The following is a 26,755-nucleotide window of genomic DNA, read 5'->3' as shown; positions in this document are numbered from 1 at the left end:
TGAGGCTGGATGCTGCCACATGGAAGAATTGTTGAGAGTTTATCAGTCCTTTTTTAGGCAATACTGATTCTGGTCTAAAAAATTATGTGAGTATAAACCCCTGAATTTGGATTTTGGCTACGTTACCAGGATATTTTCCATGTTATCAGGAGGAGGGTAGACAGTTGTGTTTGTAGCCATCACTGTGACCCTTCTGTTCTGGAACAGGTCAAATTTCTAGGGAAAAGAGAGAAGCATTAATTACAGCCTGATACTAATGGCCTCCACAAAAGGTTCTACTGTATGAAATGTAGTCAAAAAGTGTCTAAACTAGCTCTGTTTACAGCTTGGCTGTGTTTTTTTCATTACTTATGAAGCTATTCATCAGTCATGGTGTATTTTTCAGATACTGTGGGCAAATAAGTAGCAGTCAATAAGTGATTAGTGGGGAATCAAGTAAGTGGCTTTGAATGCATGAGCTCACATTGAGTGCGTGCATTCAAGTAAGCTCTGCAGAGCTCCATTGAAGCCTTGTGATTTCACAGCTATAGAATAGTTTGGATCAAATCCATGCACTGGCATTCACAGATAGCTCAAAAATATTGTTTTAAGTATTCTTCCAGCTGTAGGTATCACATATATTATAATCTTCCTCCAGGTTCTGTGTGCATAATATTTATGGCCCAAAAGAGCTAGCCAGTCGTACCCTGTCAGTGTTGCCTCGTAGCAGATGGTATAGCCTCGTGAGTGGATGCATTTGCAACTCCTGCAGCAAAGAGATCTGTGAACAAAGAATCTAGGGCAAAATAACGTCTTAAGTGCATACCAAGGCACATCAATAAACATTACTTTTTTTTCACTGAGCCTCCTCATCACACCGCAAAATAAGATGGCGGCTGTGAATTTATATCCAGAGCATCTGAAGATAAAAACATTTTTATGTGTTCCTAAATGTAGATTTAGATGAGCAAGATTAGGCATTACAGCTTTGAAATATACTTTTATTTAGGACTCTAATGACGTAATGGTATGATAATAGAATATGGAGACCTTCCCAGTTTAATAAACATTTACAAAAGGTTTTCTCGATTAATGGCTGCTTGGTAGTTAATTTTGAATAAAGGAATATTGTTTTGCTCACAGCGAATAAGGGATAAATATCCTTCTCCTCCCACCCCACATTTATGTCAGTTACAACTTCATTTTAAGAAATTTCAGCTGGAGTCTGTGGGCCTTTGTGTGACCCATCACGTGCCCTCCTGAGAGGTCAAGGTGGGAGGGGATCTGGCAGGAATGTTTGTGAGAATTTGTACTGTCATCATGTATTCTGCAGCTACCTGAGAGTAAACAAGATTACTTGGCTGACGTCGGTCAGAAATCTTCAAATAGTGATAAATGCAGCTAAAAAGATACTAAAAGTAATGTATTAAAATAGGTTGTACAGTATGCATCTCATTGCAAATTAAACCACTGCTCATTTTGTCTAATGATTAAGATGCCCATGCAGACTGGGACTAATTCTTTCCTCTGCCACGGACTGCCTAAGAAACTGAGCGTATTCCTGTAGAGTAGGAGTTGAGCTTAAATTAGGATGTATTCATTTTAAGGAGCAGTTTGTCTAAGTTCCTAGCATTGTGGGGAGAGAAGGTGTTTTAGAGGATGATTCAAAATGGGTGTCCACCTTCAGTGCCCCTTTCTTTTTGTATGAACTATGTATGGATATTAGATTCTCAGGTCAGGTGGCTAAGTACAAATACTACTCTGACCTGAGAATTGCAGTAATAAAGGCAATAAAAGTACATAAGATATAAATACGATGTTTTTACAAAGCTAAAAAAGAGGACTGATCTGCAAGATGCTGATTTTTAATTTACAAAGTTAATTCTTCAGTGAACTGAAGGCTTCAGTTTGGTTACAGTTTACTTTGGTTTTACGTTAAACACCAATCACTATACTTCACTCAGATCTGAGAACTATTTGTGTGAATTTATTAATTTCTTTGTGAATTAAGTCCTAGAAGTATACAGAAATTTGAACAACTGCATCCTGAAATTTTGTAGTGGTGTTTTTACTACAAGTAAATAATTTAACATATTTGTAATGTTGATAGGAATATTACACACATAGAGAGAAATATATATACATATATATAGAAATAAATACAAAATGAGGTTACTTAATATTTTTCTTATAAATGAACAGTTCAGGGTTATGTTTCTAGAGTATGTTTGTAAACAGCATAACAGTTAGATCCCCATTAGGATAAACCGATATACCTCCGTGATCTCCTGAAGTTAATTATATATTTAACCTATATTTTCTTCTCAGTTTGAGGAAGAGTGTATATTAACAAAATAGTAGCAAGCAGCAGAAAGCTGATTTTCAAATTCAGAATCACTTTTACGGTAATAATTTTAGAGAGAGAAGTGACAGAAGAGAAAACAGAAAGCTGTTTCCTCATGGGATGGAATTGATAACAATGAAAGTATAGTTTAGTAAGGCAGGAACTCAACACTAGGAATACCAGGAATTTTTACCAGCTTAGTATCTTGAAAGGGGGGACTGAATGTCATGTTGGAAGTTACCATATTCACATTACAGTCTTTAATGCTGAAAATATAGAATTGAAAGGAACAAAACTGATTCTTAATTCACGACTGAAGCTCTTTATGTGATACTACTCCCTTACTGTTTGCTAGGTTTCGGTGGTTGCATGAAGGATGTTAAATTTACACGAGGTGCTGTCGTTAACTTGGCATCTGTGTCCAGCAGTGCTGTCAGAGTCAATCTGGATGGTTGCCTATCAACTGACAGTGCTGTTAACTGCAGGGGAAATGACTCCATCCTAGTATACCGAGGAAACGAGCAGAGTGTTTACGAGAGTGGTCTACAACCATTTACAGGTAACACATTGGTTCCTTAAATGAAATACATCATTTTTATTTCGTTCTGTATTAATGTATTACCATGTTCAGTGGGTTTTTTCTTTTTTTTTTCTTCTCTGTCCTTCTCTATGTTCTTTGAAGAATACCTTTATAGGGTGGTTGCCTCAAATGAAGGAGGATCAGTATCTAGTGTATGGACCCGTGTTCGTACAAGAGAATCAGGTAAATATAATTTTAAGGCTTACTTATTCCCATTTTTCATTAGCTATCTAATGTCAGGCTGGAGAAAATCCCACCACAGCAATTTTGATTAGAGTAAGTTGCATCGTGTTTCTGAAGGAGCAAAACTGCTTAATGCTTTGAATAGGTACCAAATTACTATCTTCAGCTATAAAGTGTTCAGGCAAGTATTTTCCACGCATAATTCAAGGTCTCTTCCAAATATATACTAGATTATGTAATTATGTGAGAACAAGGAACGTGAAAGGATTGAACTGCATTAACTGAGTAAGAACAGCCATGCATCTAGGTATGTTCATGCATGCGCATGTAACTTCACATTGCAGGAGTCTGCTGGAGTAAGCAAATCTGTATTTTCCTACATATCACTTAACGATACAAAATCGAGTGTAGAGAAAGGAGATACTGGGATAGCGGGCACAAGCTGTGGAAGATAAGAGGCCTTGTAGTTGTTAGGGAGAAGAGGGTCTTGTGAAAGTTTTTTGCACATGGGTATGCTGCTCAGTGCTGCTGAATAATGATTCTTTTAACAAGTAGCCCATAGATTGTGTGTGAGAATGTGGCAATATTTACTAGAAAAGCAGCGTGTGGCTTGTGGAGAAGGTTTCAAAGTAGAAACTAATACCTGCTGATCCTTAAAGATCAAATTTTTCATATATTTTATGAAGAAAATTTAAAGGACCTTTCCTTTTCTGTTCACTGTTTTTGCAACCTTTATTGAGCTAGCAAGTTTTTGAAGATTTACAGTTCTGCATGATTTATTTAACCAATTTTCCCTCTTCTGTAAATTGAAGCCTAATTGCATTCATCAATGCAGAGAATTCTTTTGATGCAAGATATTCGATGTATGATCTTAAAAAATGATACGAAACCTGCGTAAATATTGGACTTGCAAAGGCATTCCTATACAACTTAGTGTCATTATTTTGTGTACCACCTAGAAGAGAGAAAATACATGTATATTTTCATATCAACTGTCTGACAACTCTAAGGTTTACCATAAATTTATGTTTGCAAGCTGACCACAGCATTGAGCAGCTACACGTTCCCCAGGGTTGGAGAATAATTGCGCTATTTAATTATTTTTGAGTTGGTTTTGTTATGTCCCTTATGAGAAGACCATCTGCTATACAGTACCTTACCTTGCCCTGTGATACACTTCAGAACTAATACAATCAATATATTACTGTAGTAACTGAAGCTTTCCTAGAGTATCACATTCTTACTTTACACAAGAATCACAATTTCCAGGTATTTTTATACTTTCCATTCTGGTACCCTTCTTATAAAAAACAAGGCCGCATTCATATTTAATGAAACTAAACAATAAAATTACAAAAAAAGAAGAGGTTATTTGATGGTGAGAAAAGCAAATGATCATCAACAGGGCTAGGGAGTCCACATGCATTTACAGCAAACTCATCATCCATCATCCTGCCATAGTGTTCCGTGGGCTTTCTTCTGCATCCCTTGTGCAGTCATCTGTGGTGAAGTTGTTACTGGCCAGACCTTTACTTGGTATAGTAATATCTAATAAATAGTTAAAGGTTATGGGAAATGGGATGATATTTTTATTATTATTAGCAACTATATGCATGTATGAGCTTGGCTTTCCAGTTCTTTTAAACGTCTTCATTTTCTTTTTTTTCATTTTTTCTTTTTATAATATGGAATGATCAGAAGCAAAGGATTTTGCAAAAAGGCCTTACAAAGCTCTGCTTTGCCCTGAGACAGTTGCATGGCATTGTGGAAGTACAAAAATAAATGGAAGAGCTTAAACTTTTTGAAGTACTTTTGTAAATGAGAATGCACATTTTTAGAAATGTTTCATAGTCGAGGCATTCTGTGGCTTAGATATCCAACAGATAAATATCAAAACCTTCTCTCTTGCAATACTGTCTTGCTTCATTCAGTTGTATGAGCGTAATGCCTGAAGTTGTTAGCTACATACAATCCACCTCCTCTCTTTATGAGTGATGCTTAAATATGTTTGATACATTAAATGTTTTTGGAAAATCGCAACAAGACAAGAAGGAATGTTATGTAGATGGAGTTTTGATGGTTTTGAAATATAGCTTAAACTGAATAGCTCAAGATGTGCAGTCATATTAAATCAATGCTGAAAAGTTACAACTCTAATAAATTGTATTTATGCTAATGGTTGAGTCTGATTTACTGCAGCCATTAAAAGTGAAGAATAGGGGCAATAGTCTCCTTAGAACTGCCATTTTCTCTATTTTCTATTTTATCCTTCTACAGTTCCGCAAAATGTGCCAACTCCCTCAAGAGTTCACAGTATAAATGGTTACAGCATTGAGGTCACCTGGGACAAACCTGCTGGGGTCATAGGTGTAATTGAGAAGTACATTTTGAAAGCATATGAAGAGGATGGTCCCAATGTACCCATCACTAGTGCTGAGCTTGCTGACACTAGTATGCTCACAGGTAAATGTTGTTAAGTACCATTTTTTAGGCACATCTAATAGTGGGATGCTTATACCTCCTTTTGTTGAGCTATAAAGTATTAGTTGTCTATTTTTGTGTCTACACAGCATATATAATGTTTGGAAGGCTAGTATTTGGTGTCAGCATCCACATACATAGCAATGTACTGACTTCAAACAACAACAGAAATTAAGATACAACTCAAATACTAAAAAGCAGGTTTATTTAAGGTATTCCTTCCCAACCTATTGATGTTTAGGGGGAGAATGCACTTTTGTTTGTTTGTTTGTTTTTGCTTAGTATATGTGATTTTTTTCCTCCCTTGTTACATTCAGTTCACCTAAATGAACTCTACATGTGGGTCCCATAAGATACTATTTGACCTGATGTATGAAAGCACTTGATATAGTTGCCTAATGTTGATCATATAAACCTAGCTGATTTCAGTGGGAACTAGAATACATTTATGTTAATGGGATGCTTTGCTTGATACCACTGGGATGTGGAGGTGGGTTATTATGGAATGAAGGAATTTGGGGCCTTGGGTGTATGGGGTTTGGTCACTGTTGAGCTGTGGGTTGTGAACAGGAGCTAAAGGAACCATTGCCCTTGCGATGTTTTCTGGTGTCTAGGTCTTTTTACCCATAGGAGGCAGATGGTTTTAGGAAGAAACGCTGGACTCTCTGCTACATAAAGAACATTTTGGGACCTCTCTTCCTGTCAGGGTAGTGTGGGTCTGGCTTTCTGCTCTCTATTAACAGGAAGCCTTTGCTGGCTGCTACAAAGTTGCCTGGGAAGGGAGCACGTAACCCAAACCAGTCTGAATTATGTTAGAACTAAATGGGGCAATAGTTACTTTCATTGTAACAAACTGTGGCCAATAGATTTGTTTATATACTCTCTAAAATTAATTACACATTCATAACAATTTAAAAAGTGCTAATGACATAATGCTCAAAGCTGATGCTTTGGTTTGGCTCAGCTTTGGGCAATATAACAGTCTTAGAAAGTGCCTTAACCCTCAGGGAGTATATATACTGCTCTCCTGAAGCCCAGGTAATACGTGCTTAGTGTTTTTACATAAGTATATATGTTTTGTGTAGTTTCTCTGCCATAACGTATGCATACATTTTCAAGAGCAAACATGCACGTATTTTATTTTCTTCAGTTTGAAATCTCTTGACTATTTGCGAGTAATGTGCTTACAATATGAAAACTGCATGGGCTTCCTATTTTTACTGTGATTTCTTTGATGAAGTTGTTGATTAGAATACTCTTGCTGTAAAGCAATACAAACTATATTAGCAGAAATTAGATCACAGAATCACAGAATCACAGAATCATATAGGTTGGAAAAGACCTTTAAGATCATCGAGTCCAACCATAAACCTAACACTGCCAAAAACCATCACTACACCATGTCTCTAAGTACCTCATCCAAACGTCCTTTAAATACCTCCAGGGATGGCGACTCAACCACTTCCCTGGGCAGTCTGTTCCAATGCTTGATAACCCTCTCGGTGAAGAAAAATTTCCTAATATCCAGTCTAAACCTCCCCTGGCGCAACTTGAGGCCATTTCATTTTGAGATACTGTATTAGAAGCCTGTGGATTAGATAGCTTATTCACAGCTGATGGTCAGAACCAAAATTTTGTTGAAATTTGTGTGCATTGTGCCATGATTATGTGTTAGGGTTATGAAAAAGTCTACACCAGGTTGGATAGGTAAGAGGTTATCTGCATGCAGCTTTCAGGAGGCAGAAGAATAAGACATTCCTTTATATTAAATGGAGATGTTAAATGGATCCTGGTTCTTTAGTCTATTATAGCAGATAGCTGTCAAATACTGCAAAATAAAATGACCCTAAGAACTTAAGAATGGCTGTATTCAACCACTGACCTCTCTGACAATGTCAGATTGTAGATGCTTAGGAAGAAAATGTAAGAAATGTGCTAAGCATAGAGTGAGTCTTCCTGTTAATACAAATTCAGCTCATAGTTTGTGGAATCCCTGAGCTGAAAGTTGCATCTGGACCATCATGCTTAATGGTCTGTGGTAGAATTGTCTTTCTTTTTGTAATACATTTATGCTTTTGGCTTCTGTAACTTGCTATGGCAGTAAGTTTTCCAATTCAGTTTTGTGTGTGTGGGAGGAGTGCTTCCTTTTGTTATTTATAACTGCTGCCCAATAGTTTAGTTATGTATTTTCCAATTCTGGCATTATATGAAATATGTAATTCATGTCCTCATGGTGAGGTCAGAGCTGAGACAAGTGAAATATTAAATCACTGATCTTGAAATGATTTTACCTTCAGCCTGTTGATTTCAGTGAAGCCTATGCAGATGGACTAGTCTGTGGACATTGAGAAATGGTTACCCATGAGTGTGAGAATCCCAAGAAAAGGTGTGGCTTTCCTGGCTGAATCATCTTTCCTGGTTAATCAGAAGTTGGCATAAACACAGAACCCCACCAGAAGATGCTGTCTTTTCTTACTTTTCCTTTGGGTTTGCTGAGAAGGGAAATTTTACTTATTTTCTCCCTAATTTCAGGGAATTTTCTTTAAAAATTCATTTGTTGAATTCCATGAGAAGATGCTACAGTAACTCCAACAGCCAGGCTTGCTAATGCAACAGGAGAGAGGAAAGCACCACAGCTCTCAGTGGGATTGCTGATGAAGCAACTCTGGTATTTTTCCACTCCCTCCTTCAAATTTTCATTCACTGTTAAGCCTAGGCACCAATTAATCCTCTGCTTGCAAATACATCTGAGGGCACTAACAACCCCCTTTACCTTATTTTTTTCCTTGCACCTTTTTATACCCATCCGTTGTGTTTTGTTTTATACTTAGACTGTAAATTCTTTTGAACAATCACCATGATCTGTTCTGTGCAGTAGGGTCCTGAATCATAACTGGAGCACAGTAACAAAAAATTATTAATAGCATTACCCATTTCCCAGAAGGCTGTCCTGTATGTGTCAAACTCAGAAGAACCTGGTGTACCCTTGTCAAGAAGAAGAAAAGCTGAGCTAAATGTTAAAGGTAAAGTAAAGTAGGTCTTTAAATGAACATAATCCCACAGTCTCAAATGCCTATTTCTGACTCCTCAGAAACCAAAATCCTTCACAATCTGACCCTTGTAATCTTCAAAATGTCAAAGTGTTTTTTCACCTTCATCCAAGAAAGGAATATTCAGCAGACTGAAATCCTTAAAATGAGGTACTGACTGTTGAACCAGGAGTTTATTGGATAAGGTAGTATATTTCAACATGGTGTTTAGGATCTGTATTCTAGGATGAGAGTATAAAGTTAGAGTGTAATTTTTGGGGGTTCAAGGAATACTGTGCTAGCCCATCTTGCCTTCAAAAACCATGTAATAATATTGATACACTTTGGATACAGCCAGTCACACTCAGAAGAGTAGTAAAGGAAGTACAAGGTCATCACATCAAATAATTTTTTTCCTAAAGGCTGGGTTGCTTTATTCTGCATTCTGGTGCATTCCACATGCTGTTACTATGCTGCCATCAAAATTTGGAATATAAATTGGAATCAGTATGTAAACGAAAGAAGCTTTAGAACACACTGTTTCAGTGTGGTTTGTGAGCAGCTTTTGCTTCTACTTTCCTTTGGAATCCAGAATATCACAGAATGACAGGATCGTTGGGGTTGGAAGGGACCTCTTGAGATCATCTAGTCCATCCCCCCAGCTCAAGCAAGGTCAGCTGGAGCAGGTTTCCCAGGACTATGTCCAGTCGAGTTTTGAGTATGTCCACAGATGGAGATATTTCTCTATGGGAAGCCTGCTCCAGTGTTTGACCACCCTCAGGGTAAAGAAGTGGTTTCTTGTGTTCAGGTGGAATTTCATGTATTTCAATTTGTGCCCAGTGACTCTTGTCCTGTCACTGGGCATTACTGAGAAGAGTCGGACTCCTCCTGTTCCCTCCCATGAGGTATTTATACACATTGGTAGATCACCTGGAGCCTTCTCTTTTCTGGGCTGATCAGTCCCAGCTCTCTCAGCCTCTCCTCATAAGAGAGATGCTCCAGTCCCTTTATCATCTTAGTGGCCCTTTTCTATCATCCACAAACTTGCTGAGGGTGCACACTTCCCCCATCGTCAAGGTCATTAATGAAGACGTTGAACAGTATTGGCCCCAGTATCAACCCCTGCGGTACGCCACAGCTGTCTTGCCTCTAACCAGATTTTGTGCCACTGATCACAATCCTCTGATGCTTCTGTTGTCAAGCACATATGAGAAAAACATTTTATAATTCAGATCGCTCTCATTGTAGAATTCAGGAGATCCACAAGCCTCTAAATTTTACCAGCTCCCAATTATGGGCAGTGAAGAAGGCTGGCAAAAGCTGCAAATAATATTTAAATAAAATATCCTGCAAAAGAATTCACAAACGTTTGGTATTCCTATTACAGACTATTACAGAGATTTTGTATGTTTTTTGCAGTTCATCCTGCCTATGCTGTTGCCGCAACAGCTGAGTGCTGAAGTTGTGGCTGCACGTGTGATAACGAGAAAATTGTTGTCGACGGCTTCCCCTCTGAATGCCCTGAATGTTCCCTCCTTCCCTTGACACGTGTTTATAATTACTTTTCACCTTTTAGGTTTTTATGCTCCGCAGATGAATATCTCAGGAAAAGTTAATTTAATGATTTAATATGGTTAATCAAAGTGGCTCGGCTGCGCCTCAGCTTTGAAAGCGCTCTAGCTAGGGAGTCTCTCAGATGAGGAGACGGGGCCTCCTGCCAGTGACTGATAGGCCCAGGCTCGCCGGCGCGGCCGCAGGGCCGGGGGAAGCTCGCTGCCTGACTGGCAAACGCCCGTGCTCGGAGAAACGCCGCCGGCTGAGAGGTTCTTCCTCGCAGGGAGAGCTCTGCCAGGCCCGAGCGGGTGCTGCCAAAGCAGCCTGCGGTGCTGCGACCGGCCTCTGCGCCCTGACCACCGCCTCCGGCGGGGCTTGGGAGTCTCAGGGCCCGCGGGGGGCAGCCCCAGGGCCAGGCTCCACAGTGCCGCTCGCGGCCCCGCAAGGCCTGGGCAACAGCTGGGGGCAGTGGGGCCGGCTGCTCCCCACAGGCTGGGAGCCGAGGGTGGCCACGTCACCGGCTGGGGAGGGCCTGTGCCAACAGGGTGAGCCTAAAATGAGAGTTTGCTGCCTAGTGGCTCTTAGCAAATGTTGTTTTCCTCAGGGTACTTTGATCTACGTGGGGCCCGTAAGCAATTTACCACAGCCAGGTAGTTTGCCACATGAAACTATTAATGAATTAGTTGGATGTTACTTTCATGCACTTGAAATTACTTGCAAGCTCTTGGTTTGTGCAAATATTTTGCACTAAAAACACTCCTATGCTGCAGTTAATGAGATTTTCGTAAATTTACAGAAAAGAATTGCAAACCAACTAATGTAAGTATATATGGGGCCAGAGTACTAGGAGGACTCCCAAATCCATACTCCAAGTTGGGAAAAAATTTCTAATGTTCTAAAACATTTAATGAAGATACAAAGAGTCACAACGTACTAACCAGGTTTGGTATATTTAGCTTATGTTTACTTCAACTAAAATCTGACAGAACGTTGAAAGTAATAAAAGCTGAAACTTTGTACTGAAAATACGGTTTTCAAGAGCTGCTTCATCAGGTGCTTGAACCACGCTTAAATACAAGGGCGGTTGTCATTTTCAGGTAAATTCTTTATTGTTATTTTGTAGAAGTAACCTTTGGTCGGAAGCACAGATAGATGACAGAAAACATCTAAATACTTCCCATAGCCGGAATAACGACGGTATGCGCTTTACAGTGCCATGCCATGGTGTGTGAGATCTGGAAGGCTCTATGCACCCTCCTGACACAAAGGGGTATCGTGTACCGAGACCCTTGAGGGCTGCGATGCTCGTCGTTGGCCTGTTTTGTCCCTGTTTTAAGGAGATTTGGTCTCTCTGTCTCTCTCACCCACACGTACGTACATCTCTCGGTGGGAGGAGCTGAAGAGTATACCAGAAGCTGCAGCTGAGCCCCTGCTCAGATCCCTGTTTGACTGCAGCAGGTAATGCAACATAGGGTAGCCAATACATCTGTCTATGCCCATTAGGTTTCTGTGAGTTGTCAGGTGGTGCTTGAGCTCCTAATGACTCTAAATCAGAGTGGCAGAATGTACGTTCGTATCTCCTTTCATTTAGCTGGCTTTGGCAGACTAACAGCATATTTTTCAATATATGCATTTTAAAACATAAATGGTATTAATATTCTGCAATATTAAGGTTCTAACTTGATTGAGTTTAGACCTAAATGAATCTTGTTTACAGTCCAATGCAGTTGTATAAATTTATTCATATGAAATGTAAATTGTCTGATTAAATAAACTTGAACATTTTATCAAAATTACATCAACTCTTAGCTACATCCCAATACTTTTATTAATAAAAAGAAATCAACTTCTTAATGTTTGTGAGGATGGAAAGGATTATTAATATGTTTTTTATTAATATGTGGTTTTTATAGCCATACTCAAAAAAAGTTTGCAAAAAAGTTAACAGTCTTTCTTTCTCTGCAAACTTAAAATTAATCATCCTGCAGAAAATGAACAGTGACAAAGTTATCTGGAAGGATCAAGAGTAACATAGTGATAGATATTACAGAACCAATACTCTCTGTGGTTAATTAACTCTTGGTGCAAAATTGGACTGTTGGGCTAAGGTTTTCTGCAAATTAAGGCAGCCAGAGAGTTGCCCTGTGTTATGGAGAATGTAACAGGCTTCCCTGAACCACTGCAACCTGAATTGCACCTTCAAGGCCAGTGGACCTTGTGTATGGTTGGTTATGAAATTTTTCTGTTGGGGAAAAAAAGGGTCTTCCAAGCCACAGAAATCCAGTAACTAAAGTAAACCTCTTTTTGTTCTTATAAGCCAAAGAGTTGGAACAGGTGCCTTCTTGTTCAATAAGTCTTCAAAATTTTATGACTCATACTACACTTATGGCAGAAGATACTTTAAAAATGCAGATGTATGCGACAGATTGATGTGCACAGGCTTTCAGTCCAGAAATGCATATGTAGAAGATGCATGTACTTAAACAGTTTTTGATACAATCTGTTGAAAACACAAAGTCAGTTGAGGACTTCGTTTTCTGGTCAGCAGACTGTGATTAAGTGTACTGTGGCAATGATGCATCTCGACACACAAGTGACTTTGTTAGACAGATGCTGTATGACCTCAGGCATTCAAGTTGGCTAAACAGTCTTTAGGTTTGGGGAGGGGAGATTTGGTAATTTTTTTTTAAGAGCTTAAACAAGATTTAAGGTAGATCTATAAGGTCAAGTGTTGTTTCAATTGCAGTATGTGTATTTCAAAATAGGTCCTTATGAAGTAGAGTGTTAGGGAGGAAACAATGAAAAAATTTGGCAAGGAAAAGTCCCTTTGGCAAAAAATACACTCAGCCTGTGAAACAAATGGGATTTGTGTGGGTAAGCTCTGTGGTTGACTTTGGGAATCTTAATTTTCAGTAGCAGAGCTGAGTTTTCAGGCTGCATATGAAAGTAGTGCCTGCTTATGATTAAAATTAGCTAAATTTACCTGTAAAAATAAAAAAAAAGAACTAGCCTTGCAAAATTGTCCTCTTCCACCATCTTAGCTGAGTGCTTTTTTTTTTTTTTTTGTGAAAATGAGGAAAAGAACTTTAGTATTTGTGTTACATCTGTAAGATCAAATAGCTTTTTTGTGTGAGTTGTGTGTGTGGGCAAGTGGGTTTAGTTTTGTTTTTATGGGAAGGCTCCTTCAATAAAGGTATTTTAAAGAACTCACCTCAATTTCTATTTGCTTGACCAATTCATTATGCAGAGTAAAATCTCTATAAGTTACCATAAGCAAGTGTGTCTCTTCATCTCTGAAGACCTGGTGGTGTTTTGAAGCACCTTTCTGAAAAAGCAGGATTACAGGTTGGAACAGTGAAGCAGCTGCTTTCTTAAAAGTCTTTTAACTGGCTGAGGAAATAGTTAAAATACTATAATTGCCTTTTAATCTGTTTTTCAGTGTTTGTGAACAGAATATTAGCCCTCATACCTTAGTGATAAAACAATTTTTTTCCTTGATGAGAAGTACTACTTTTCCACTCAAAATCTGCCAGAATACTGTGGAATCTGGCTGAGCTACCTAAATAAATGAGACCTCCCTTTTAGATGTACTGAACAAAAGAAAAGTCTGTTTTATGGCAAAGTGAAAGGAAGAAGCTCGATATTTAATATTCCTATATACTGTATGCTTTAGAATGATGAATGGAGTGGATATAAAGGTGCAACTAACTCTGACTAGTCCACGCATCCATTTTACCATAAATTCATTGTTGACCCTTTTCTACCATCCATGTCAATGTTTTTATCCCTTATCTGCAAGAATGATCCTAGCGTTTTCTCTCTAACACAACTCTAAACCTCAACTTTAAATATTGCAAATAATTAAAGATCATTGAAATAAAAGTATAGAAAATTAAATACTAGTTTTGCATATAAAGTGGGCTTAATGTTCTAGGTGTGATTCCAGATCACTCTTTTAGACTGTTAACTTTACATTCATATTTAACAAATGACATTATTCAGTTTCATGGGGTCACTGTGTCAAAATGTCTGTGTTAGAACTTTAATTTATTTCCAAAGGTTCTTTGAGTGGGCAGATAGGAGTGGTGTGTTAGAATGATTTACCATCTCCGATTCCCCATGTGGATTTTAAGGCTTGGAACATAGTCTATGATGTAAATTTTAAGTCTAGATGGATTCAGCTGCTCTGTAGTGGCAGGCTGAATGAATGGGACTCATATCCCAAATGTGGGAGGCTGACCCTCTTCTTAAATATTGACGATGCCTCTAATTCTATCTCCTGATCAAAGTGACAATTTATCTACCTTTCTCATGTTAACATTAATAGAATATATGCAGGTGTGGTTGCGGCCAAATTTTGCTTTGTTAGCATCCCGTCTTGGAAAGCCTGATGGACTCTTACCAGATCAGCAATTGTTGGGTATAGACAAGAGATGCCAGTCTGAGAGTGTGATAACTGAGGTGTTAGGGAAAGTTTTTTAAAGCTGTCAACCAACTTCATTGGATGATAGGCTATTTTTTATTGCAAAATTTATTTTGCTGTGCTATAAATTAATTCACGTGTATCAGTGATGATCTTTGCTATGGGACTGCTGACTTTGTACTCTAAGATAGTCAGGCACCGAGTGTAAATTTCACTGACTGACTAAAAGTGCAGAGGAAATGAGTGGGTAATGAGAGCAGAGCAGCCAGTTCTTTAATTGAATTAAAAGCCGGGTGACACCAATGCAGACACCTGTCCAATTACAGACAGGCCAAGGTGTTTACCATTGCTGTACAAGCGATTTGAAGATGACAGAAATCTTTCCGCCCACAGATTAACATAATGAAGGAGAACAGATTACAGTGGATGCTGGCCAAACAGATAGGTTGGCAGCTGAGAAAAAAGTAGTTTGCTGAAGTATGTAAATAAAATCTGTGCACTTTCTATTGCCTACCTATGCAGCACATCTGTTTCTTTGTTGAAAGAAAATAGTGCAAGAGTACATGTGAAGAAAAAACATTAATTAGGAAATGAGCAAATTCTTTTTTAAGTTGCTGCCTTTTTAACATAAACCTCCTGTTGCAAAAGGGTTTATTTGGGTTTTTGGCTGGTGGTTTTTTTTTTTTTTTCAAATTCACACTGCCCTTCACAAACCTACCTATGTAATGTATACTCTGTTGCGCTGCAGGTGCTTTATATAAAACCTTTCTACTTTGTCAAAAGTAAACCAAACAGCCCAATCCAAACCTTCTACAGCTACAGGCATCTTTCTGGCTACGTGGTACTGCAGCTCTCAGCGCCTGAAGCCATTGGTGACCCCACAGAATGTCTTCCATCAGGAAATGCAAGGAGCATTAATTCACTGCTTCATAAGGAAAGAATGCTACAAGTGCTAAATGTACAAATAAAATTAAATTGCTTCCTAAAGCACAGCAGAGTGAATAGAGAGATGGCATATACACTATACCATGCTCCTCTTGACTGAGAACTTGCAAATGTCACAGTTAGAGGATTTGGTTTCTGCATGTGTTTATTTCCTGAAGGTAATTCCAATAGTACCTTTTATACTTTCCCGTGTTTAACCCTCTATGATATGGAAATAAGTGCTTTGTACTAAGTCTTATGCAAAAAAGATTTTTTGACTGATGAAATTTCTGTGCGGAAAAATTTACTGTAGATTCCAATATTCCTGCTTTACAGGGATAGTAATGCTTTAAAACATCATTATTTCCTATTTTCTGCTTTTTGAATGCTCTTAAAAATATTTGCCTTCCATCACAGGAAGATCACAGGCATGTTTGCTTGGGTGGTGGCTGAAACGACATTCTTTTTCTTTCCTGTAGCATTTACATTAGATAGTAAGATGGCAGTACAGCTTTCCACTGTTAACTGGGGATTTGCAAAATCAAAACTATAACCAGAGAGAGCAGATTCTGATCAACCGGTTTTAGTTTAACACTACTCTGAAGTAAATGTGGTTACTTCTGAATATCTCTTTGTATGTACGAGTACAACTGGACCTCAGAGAATTCAAATAGAACAATCATTGCAATGCCAACCTTTGAATTAATTACAAGAAAAGACACAAACATTACCAATTCAGTGAAAGCTAATCTCATATTTCCATATGAACACACCTATCAGTAAACACAATATAAACATTCACAGACTTCGATTGTCCCGCTCAGAAAATAATGTATTTATGCTGTAACAGTTAACTTCCAGCATCAAATTCTCCAGGCCCTTTTTGTGAAAAAAAGGGCTTATGTGGGGAAAAAGACATTTTTTAATGAAACCAAAAGTTATGTTGCATTCTATGTAGTAACTCAATGAAGAGTAATAATTACTAATTTCTTCTATGTGTTTGCTGAGGGAGTTTGCAGTCTTATTGTACTATGGCACGTTTGGCCAAGAATTATGGTTCTCTGGGGTACTGTTGTTTTTGAAGCTGCTTTGCAAAATCCCAGTGTCGGACAGTTCCGAAATAACATAGTTTGCTATAAATTTTTTTTTTTTAAATGAAACACTCCATTGATTTTACTAAAAGCTGTGAGAGTCAAGGTGAGAATGTGGTTTGAAATAAAACTTGACATGAATTGGCCCTCTTTTAATTACTACTGCATTTTCATTCCATATTACTTTATTGTCAGACCTACTTTGAAATGGGAACTGCTGATGTTTCTGAAAATGACTGTAAACCACATTTTTTTCCATGTAGTCCTTCTGTATATTGTAGTTCAAAATATTGTGTAACTTCCTGAAGTGGTAAGAAGTGATTTGTTGCATTCGCTATGATAAGGAGCTGATCGATATGTGGGAATCTAGCAACTTCTCTTCACTAACATAAACAGGACCTGAAAAAGCATAAGATTACACATCTTTTTTTCTTGTAAACCCTTGGGTACTGTGTCACATTAATTATGTTACTGTAGTAGTATAGCAAATATAATCTATATGCTGCCACTGAAGTAATGGAACACAAGTGGGATGTTTCATACAAAAAAGAGATTTCAGTTTATGGATGAATAAGGGCAACATTGAAGAGGAAACATTAAAAAAATTTTGTTGTGGGAGACAGTGAAAATTCCTTGGAAAAACAAAATGAACGACTGAAAAAACTTTGTGAGGCAGGGACTAAGAAAAAAACCTCCTTTATTGTCATTGTTATATTAAAATATACACCTCAGTCTTGAAGTAGTATCTGTTACAGTGAGCATAACTAAAGAAACTTAGCTGCATCATTAGTATTAAGACTGGAAAAAAATACCGTTTACTCTTAATTTATTTTGAAAAATTTAACTCATGGCATAATAGGAATGAAACCTCAAAGTCATTTTTCTTTTCCTCCTGTAACAGTGGAAGCCTCTAACAGAAAACTTTAATTTTTTACTTCTGTCTGTGTATATATGTAATCAGTCTGTAGGCTGTACATGCGTGCCACCTTGTTTTTTTCTGTTGCAGGCATATTGACAGGCTTGCATCCCTTCACAAACTATGCTGTAACCATAACTGCTTGCACTTTGGCTGGCTGTACTGAGAGCTTGCATGCATTGAACATCTCCACTCCACAAGAAGGTAAAGTAATTTCAAAGGTCTTGACTTCCACATTTCAGTCATGAATAATAAAACAGGAGAAGAGCTAAATGCTGCAAAGCCATTTGCTGGAAAACCCCAACCTAATTTGATGACAAAGTGCATTGCCAGACCATAATTGCTCCATTTTTTGGGGGGGTGCGAAAATGAATCAAACTCCATACCCTTTAATGACATGCATCTTTAATAGCTGTAATGCAGATTAATGGGCTTTTTAATTGCTGTTACATTGTTCATGCAAGAGCCTTGTCATTAATATGAAGCATCTGAAAGATTAATGAAAGCTTCCTCATTTTACTATGGCTCAGAAGTAAATCCTGAGACAGTCTGACTAAAAAGAATTGATTGTATGGCATAGTATGAAATTGAGAATCAAACGGTTGATTTCCATGGTTTCTTTTAACTGCTAAACACCAGCAATAGGCAACAATTATTTCAGTGTGAAGAAACCTCCAAATGCCGATTGAGTTATTTATTAATCACTGTTCAGATTTTCCTTTTTTTTTCTAAACGCTCTTACATGTTGTTGTGCTCAAACTTAAAGGTTGTGAGTGTAAATTAATGTTTTCTATGCTTACATTAAGAACTAGAGCAGGAAGAAAGAGAAAATACATTACAGTTCTGACTTTAGAGACTAGACTGATAAGTAATTGTCCTGGTTTTGGCTGGGATAAAGTTAATTTTCTTCCTAGTAGCTGGTATAGGGCTGTGTTTTGGATCTAGTATGTGAATAGTGTTGATAACACACTGATGTTTGAGTTGTTGCTGAGTAGTGCGTACACTAGGCAAGGACTTTTCAGCTTCCCATGCTCTGCCAGGTGCACAAGAAGCTGAGAGGGGGCACAGCCAAGATAGTTGATCCAAACTGGCCAAAGGGCTATTCCATACCATATGATGTCGTGCTCAGTATAGAAACTGGGGAGGAGTTGGCCAGGGGGCAGCAGTCGGTGCTTGGGGATGGGCTGGGCATCAGTCTGGAGGTGGTGAGCGGTTGCATCACTTGGTTTTTTTCCTGGGTTTTGTTCCTCTCTCTCTCTTTCTTGTTGTTTTCCTTTTCATTACAGTTTATTTTATTATAATTATAATTATATTTTTTCCAATTATTAAACTGTTCTTATCTCAGCTCACAAGTTTTCTTACTTTTGCTCTTCCAATTCTCTCCCCCATCCCACCGGGGGGGAGGGTGAGCAAGCGGCCGTGTGGTGCTTAGTTGCCGACTGAAGCTAAACCACGACAGTCATACACATCAATTACTGGAGCAAATGCTCCCAAAATATCTGTGACATATCTAACTCCATTCTCAATTAAACATAAAGTCCACATCTCCTGGTTCTATCATCCTAAAGCCATGTTAATCCAGTTAAAATCATCAGTTACTCCAATTTTACACCAGTAGAATAATGAAGACTTTGACATGTATTTATGGGACAGTCGTTAATCTTCCATGCTGTGGAGTATTTTTCAAAATTCCCTCCCTCCCACAGTTCTTTGTTTCATCTTCTCATGTAAACTAGGTAGTAATACAGTACCAATAAAACAACTTCATGCTAAAATTTCATTTATGTGAACTACAACCATAATGATTAAAAGAATGCTGGAGTGTTGAGCTGCTGCCAAAGCAGGTAGTCATGCAAGGTGCTGTCCTGATGAGGAGAGTCCTGAAGATTGCAGTCTAACATTGCTAGAACAGTGTTTTGATGTGAACATGTTAGCAACTGCCAGCAACACCAATCAAATCAAAAACCAATTATTGCCTCTTGGAAGTTCTAAATAAACTGACGGAGTTTGTCTGGTGGTGTTATCCATGAAAAGGTGTAGTCTCTGACAGCCAAATAGTTAATAGACCCTGTGATGTAAACATGAAATACAGTATAGTATATTTATTTCTGCTGTAATATAGTAATTAAAAAATAAATTGTTTATGTCTTGTTTTCTCAGCTTAGTGAACAAGGCAGGAATTCTTACATGTCTCTGAGAAAAACGTCCACTGTTTTCAGACGTGCTGTTGTACTGGGAAGGTTTAGGCAAGAATAGATTCCCCCCCCCCCCCCCCCCCCCCCCCCCCCCCCCGAGATCAAATAAAGCCATGGGGAACATGTGTTTTATCCCTCAGAAGAATTGAACAAAAAGTCAATGTGTGGAGTTTCTATTTTTGGACGCTCTTGTTGCATGCTCTTAGTAACAATAAATTGATGATACAGAAGACAGACACCATATCACACCCTCCAGCTATCCCTGTTTCCCTATTGAAACATTCATTACTTTATATTGTTTTCACATTGCCAGCCACTGCTAGTTATTGTTTTAAATTGCTAGCACAGAGCTTGTAAATTACAAAATATTCCTCCCAGACTAAGGCCTGAGTTCTGCTCCCCTTGTGATATTCAGTGGGACTGCTTGTGCTTCTAGCATATAACTCATTGGAACGGTGAGAGAACTTGGCTTTTAAATTATTATCCATTGCCAACTTCCAGTATATTATATACATAAAATCTACACTAAACAAACATTACTAAGTGTATTGAATTATGAAAATTCTGAAATAAGGGGTAGTGCCTAAGAATACAGCCTCTGCATTTGTGATTAGAAAGAATGATCATTTTGTTGTTAGGAATAAAAAGTATGAAGGAAGAGAAAATAATTTGTATTAAAAAAAGGACTGTACTAAAATCATGTACCCCTCCCCTTGCTCAGTCTTATCAAGCTGGAAAGATAAAGTTATATGAACATAATGATTCTCCTAAAAAACAGAGAGTATATCCTTGTCTTTCAAGTTTCTGTTAGGAAAGCTCACATGTAATAGCAGAGTTCTCAAAATGCTGCTATGTTGCAAGCATAAAATCTCTTCTGAAATTTCAACTTTACCAAAAATCATTCTGGTAGTAGCTCCTCACTGAAATTATTTATTATTTGTGGAAATAATATAATATAATATAATACATTTTTTTCACCAGCCCCTGAAGATGTGCAATCACCCACAGCAATATCCTTTCCCACATTCCTGCTAATGAGTTGGAGTCCACCCAAAACACCAAATGGTATTATTACACAATATACTTTACATATGAACGGAGTACCAATTTACTTTGGAAATGGAACTAAATATGTTGTAAAAGGTGAGTTCTCTGCTAGGTAGCATGTCAGAAGGATATCTCATAGTTGCTATGAATAATGATATGACTGACCCCTTCTTATTTCAGAGGAAAACAAAAATAATTTTAAAATGGGCCGGATGCACTTTAAACCCTGATGGGTTCCGTTTTTTAAAGAATCCTTCATAGAACTCTCTGTTGGGACTCTCAGAAATTAATGTTGCCATGGTGTAGCTAAATCTTGTGTTGTGTTGTCCTCTTTTACAGGACCTGAGTCATCTTTTTAATGGTTTTATAACTTTTTGATCTCGTACCATCTAGCTCTCAAAACAAGTAAACTGTAAGCTGTTGAAGACAAGATATTATGTACAAGTTTAATAGTTTTTCCTACTGTCTTCCTTAAATATTCTTAATTAGAGAGACACTGTGTTGCTTTCCTGAATAGTCTGTGTTTAATTCATTTGTTAAAAGCATAAACTAATAATCCATTTTCTTCTTATAACAGTTATGCAATGTGTCAATAACCAAGTTACACCAGTACTCTTAAACTACTCCATAGAAGCTAAATGACTGTTATTTGGCAGTACAGTGAAGCATGGTAATCTGACTTCCTATTTTGATGTAATTGGTGTAGTTTAATGAAGTATCCAAGTTATTCATTCAGACATTATTCAAACGACAGAAAAACAAAATAAAAAAACACCAAAATATTGAGTTAGAAGTATCATAGCACAGCATAAGCACTATTCTGGACCCATCAGAATTTGTATATGGTAGTAGGTACAAGTAAAAATAAAGCATTTCATATAGGACAACTCGGGCAAAAAGGGTACCAAGACCCTACTTTCTTTTTAATGTAAGGCCTTAAAATTCAAAGCCATTTCTGCCTCTTGAGTTAGTATAAAACATATTTAAAAATTCATATAGTTCAAATTTCTTTGCCTTGCACAGGCCATAAGCTACTGGTGTGGTGGGTCAGTTTTGACACTGAAAAATGAATCCAGTTAGAGAACCTCCTGAAGGCTGTTGATGATCGCTATAATAAATAGTGCAGACTTTAAGTCAAACTTTTTCATTCTGTATTCAAAGGTAATGGATTTTTCGTAACCATAGTAACCTTAGTGTATTTCTGGATAAATACATGAGGTATATACATTCTGGTTTTATTTTTGAATATAAACTACCACATTATGTATTACTAATAATATGAAAAATAGGATATAGGTTAGCATAATGACAGCTCAAACTAGTGTGCATTTTTCTTCTGCAAAAAAATAAATATTTATCAAAAGTATAGGTTCAATTAATTTCTCCCCCATCCCCCCAGTTTTCTGGTATTCTTGTAGTGCCATTTATCTTTTTTGCAAGATCTCCATTAATCTCTTATTGCCATACCATAACACTATTCTTAAGAATTTTGAAGTGCAAATAGTTGTGCTTCCAATCTTATTAAAACCCTTACTGAAAGTTCATCACAGGTAGTTTTGCTGATGTGTTAATCTGCAACCTGGTTATAAATTGACAAGCAATGTAAAATGTTTGAGGAAATGTTCACCATAACATATTTTGGTTGGTTGGTTTTAGTTTCATGTCTGATTGTATTCTGAGTCATAGCCAAACTGAACCTTATTGATAGAAACTGTGGTCAAGTAACTTTTGTAATTGTTCTTCGAAAATATAGAAAAAGATAAATTAAAAAGGGTCAGGACTTGATTCCTCGTGTTCTACCTCTAAATCTTGAATGATACATCAGAACACATTCAGCTAAACTAGTCTAAGGAAAAGTCATCTGGTTCATAATCTTCCTAGAGGAGCTCTTGTTGCTTTTATTTAGAAATTATTTATTTATATTTTTTCTAGAAATTTTGATATTTTTGGTCCCATTGAGCATTTCATAACTTTGATTTCAATTAAATTTTAGGCAGACATAAGATATAAAGAGAACAGAGAATCCTGCTTATTCTAAAGAGAAGCCTCATGAATCATTGTGTTCACTGCGTGATCTATGTGTTCACAAAACACATAGATTGTGTTTTGCAGTATGCAGCACAGCACAAGAGCCACTCTTGCCTACCATTCTGAACACAGGGCATGGAGTTCAGTCTGTTTACTTTGGATCCATTTTATTTAGCTGCCAGTTTCTCACTCTGCCTGAGGGGGAAGAGGCTATGTGAGCCAGCAGGCTGGGATTTGGGTCACTAGAAATCCCAGTCATTCTGAATCAGTTTTATTCAAGATCTTGCTTAGATCTGCATATATCTTCAATTTGACCTGTTTTTACTTCCTTTCAGAGCCCAAGATTTTCTTCTTTATAGGCTAGAGGTAAAAGACATATAACATAATCTTCTTCTGTTTTTTTCTTTTTTTTTCCTTTTTTTTTTTTTTTTGCAAAGGTTATGGTTTTACAGTGAAAAGTTGCAGCTTTTGACTTTCCAGTGTTATACATGTGTGTCTCCTACGTTTTTGGCTTTTCCGGTATTATTATCCTTTTCCTTTCAGCATTTATGCTAGTGATGTTGGTGACTTACTGCCTCAACATAATATGTTATTGACCCTAAACAGAGAGGCAAAGTTCATTGTCTCTGACATCTGTTTCCTATTCATTCACCAAAATGATTTTCCTAATTTAATAACTATGCGACTGAGTTCCTGACCAGCAGTCTATACCAGAAAGTCACAGATTCTCTCTGTGTTTTTTGAAGTGCTGTATCTATTGAAATGGTTTTTTTTAAAACCTTTCTTTTTAGGACTACATCATTCTGTCTAAAAATTGAGACTTCACTGACTTTCACTTCAGACCATGGAAAGTGCAATCAGTTTAGGCCCATACTAATTAATCCATAACTTGAGGAGAGATATGTTTTCTCAACACCATAATTGCAAATATATTGTTAACTTAGTTTCTGATCTTGACAGTTGTTGAGGGCTTGAAATACTCATTGATTTTCATGGAAATTCAAGTGTTTGTTTCCTCTAGGGGTTGAGCTGTAATTAAAAAGGAAACCCTTTAAAAGCACATATGGCAAATGTACACTTTACCACATTGAAAAGGGGGACCCATTAGGCATCCATCATCCATTAGTGCCTTTAAATATTTTCCCCATATTGACAAATTCAGTTTCTGTGTTGTGAGTAATGAAGCACTGAAATGAAGCCAGCCCCTGTACCGCACCCCCTTTGTTAACTGTCTGCCTGTGATTTTTCTGCTTCCCTCCTTTATGCATTTGCCTTATGTGGTACTACTTCCCCATGCAATCTGGGTGCTATTTCACATCCTGAATTCAGTGAAAGACTTATGTCTCCAATGGGTAGGGACAAGCCAAGAAGAAATAGTCAGTCCAGGGTCCCGGGTGGAATTTAGGCTGGGTGAATCCATACCCCTGCATTAATGCTTTCAACTCCTCTGTGTGAGAGCGCAGAAGCTCCTGTAACCAAGACCAACAGCTGCAGCTCAGGAAAGCAGTTGCAACAGGGTTATGCTCTGTAGAGCCTGCATACCTTCCTGTTCTGTAGAGATGACTAGCAGCTGTGAGGAGATGGAGAAGCTCGTATAGTTATCTTCAAAACTCTTAACATATACACACTGATCTTACAAAGGCTTTTGATTTTAGGAAAATTTGAGTTGATTTTTCCTGTGGAGAGGAAAATGTGCTTTTCTCACCCATCCAAACACTCACAGGCAAAATTGAAGCTTCTGCTTTGAAACATGAAGATTTCTTAATGTAATTATTTTTTTGTATTTTTAAATTTAGGCAAGGTATTCATTTTTGTTTTCTCTTTTCTTTAAATTAGTCTCAAAAATTTCCCACCTGCCTTAGATGAAAGAGAAAACAGCATGGGTTTTATACTTAAAAGTATTAGACTGCAGTGGCCTGAGCTGGTAGTGCCAATACCACCAGCAGAAAGGTGGTCTAATAAATGCAGAAAGGTATGGTGTAAGCAGAAACAGTAATGACCAGATGTGGCCCAAGTGCCAAGTTTTGTTTTGGTGGAAAACTTATAGTTATGGAGAAACTTTAGAAAAAAGATTAGAGCAAAATATTCCTCTATTCTTAAATGCTGAGCATTTGATGGACTAAGAAAAGGGGTTCGTTACCTAACATGTTCACAAAGGAAAATGACTTTGTAGATATCTTTAGAAAACAAAAAATGTATAAATCTATGTTGGCACTGAGCTTAGCGTTGAGGATGTACATCTGCATTTTCTGCAGCACTAGATACTTGACAATGTTAACAAATTGTGTTCATGTCATTTTCCTAGAAGAATCTAATGGTTCTCATCATGAATCTTTAAAAGGAAGATATTCTTATTAAAGACTCAGCTGTATGAAACTTATTTTTCTCTGCCAATCTGAAAGAAGTGTTTCCAGTTTTTCAGGAAGGAGATCCTGTCAACTATGTTACAAGGGCAGATCCTCAAATGAGTTAAACGAGTATAGAGTTATCCTAAACTACATGCCCAAGAGTTTAAAAAACCGTGACAGACTGCTTTGTACCAGGTTTCTGGGCAAAATATTAAGGAGAGCCTTGGAAAAGGTGAGAAAGAGCTGCCTTCACAATTTTGCCTAAGAGCATGAACTAAGCTTTGGCTTCTTCAAATTGTTATTTGACCTGAGTGTGGAAAGGCTGATCCTACAAACCCAGGATAGAATGGGAGCCTTGTTTTTCTGTGAGAAAGAGGCAGGTGTTTGACATCTGTACAAACAGGGCTTAGCATATCTGAACTTAAAAAATGGGAGAACCCCAAATTAGTACCTGTATTTTTTTATGTTGCTCTAAACCAGTAGTAATTACAGTACACACTATGCACAGCCATGCACAATTATTACATTTTAGTGAAAAATTGGCAAAGTTTTTGTCTTTTTTATCCCTATGACTACTACTGCTTGTTTTAAATGATAGACCATGATAATAAAAGCAAAATCCATCATAATATCAGTATAATACTAATTGCCAAGTGAAACAATTTGAACAAGAAAATCCACAGAATTGTACATCGAGGATAATTGCAATAAGATGTATCACAGCAAGAAGCTGAATCACTGAGAAGAAAATACTTATTATGTTAGATTTAAGATGTAGCTCTCATGGTTACTTTTCATAGAGTTTTTAGCTATAGCCATGTTTAAAATCACCAATTTCCAACCCTAAGGATCTGTGTTCCTTCATTGTAGGTCCTGCTCAAAGATGACAGGCAGCTTTTGCCTTAAAGGACAAACAATAGAAAAATTCTGTAGTCCTCTGGTATGAGTTTATTTCCCATCTTCCAGGTTGTAGTGAAATACATATAAATACCAAATGAACCCAGTGTGTTCTTTCACTAGAGTGTTTTGCTACCCGATACAATGTTAGTGCTAGATTTATGTATATTATAACTCTGAATGTCACAATTCCTCAATTTTTTGTGAAGCAGAGACTTATTTAACACCATTGTGAGCAACGAAAAGTTAGTCTTCACCTCTTCACAGTTAGAACTGGTTGTCTGAAATGTCTTGCATGTGACCCAATGAGATATGCCCCAGTGTCTCTTTCTTATTTTAGCGTCTTGCAATACCATGCTACAGTTCCCGGCCCACCCTTTATATTTGGTTTAGCAACATACCCAGTTGATAAGGCATACAGGAAATAACATGTTTTGCAGGATGGTGCGTAAAGAATGCCTGCTGCTTCAGGCTTTATTCTGGCCTGAGTATGCATTTAAGTAAACATATATTGGTGCACCTAGCACTAGAGGGCAGAGTACACTAATCTTACAGGAGAAGCTGCCTTCCTCTAAAAGTTGTAGGCATGTAAGAAAGCACATTTGATACACCTGAATTGGCAACACTGACATTGCCAGTGACCGGTACTATCGTAATTAATTCCGCAGACCCAGAATGCAGATTCAGCAGGCACAAAACCAAAGGGCAAATGGGCTGTCTGAGTCTGGCATTCCTG

At 37.6% G+C, this 26,755-nt stretch overlaps 1 protein-coding gene across 1 annotated transcript in view; it reads left to right on the top strand.

Moving 5' to 3' along the window:
• USH2A (usherin) overlaps positions 1-26,755 on the top strand; it is a 396,442-nt gene that overhangs the window by 159,782 nt on the left and 209,905 nt on the right. Inside the window, exons 27-31 of the mRNA XM_075496427.1 lie at positions 2,679-2,882; positions 3,006-3,086; positions 5,364-5,549; positions 17,595-17,708; positions 20,681-20,842. Coding sequence (XP_075352542.1) covers positions 2,679-2,882; positions 3,006-3,086; positions 5,364-5,549; positions 17,595-17,708; positions 20,681-20,842 — 747 coding nt within the window. The remainder of the gene's footprint in view (positions 1-2,678; positions 2,883-3,005; positions 3,087-5,363; positions 5,550-17,594; positions 17,709-20,680; positions 20,843-26,755) is intronic.

This window comes from Mycteria americana, chromosome 3 (assembly GCF_035582795.1).
Source record: "Mycteria americana isolate JAX WOST 10 ecotype Jacksonville Zoo and Gardens chromosome 3, USCA_MyAme_1.0, whole genome shotgun sequence".
Classification (NCBI taxonomy): Eukaryota; Metazoa; Chordata; class Aves; order Ciconiiformes; family Ciconiidae; genus Mycteria; species Mycteria americana.
Note: the sequence above shows the minus strand (reverse complement) of the source record. Positions and strands in the feature narration are given on the sequence as shown.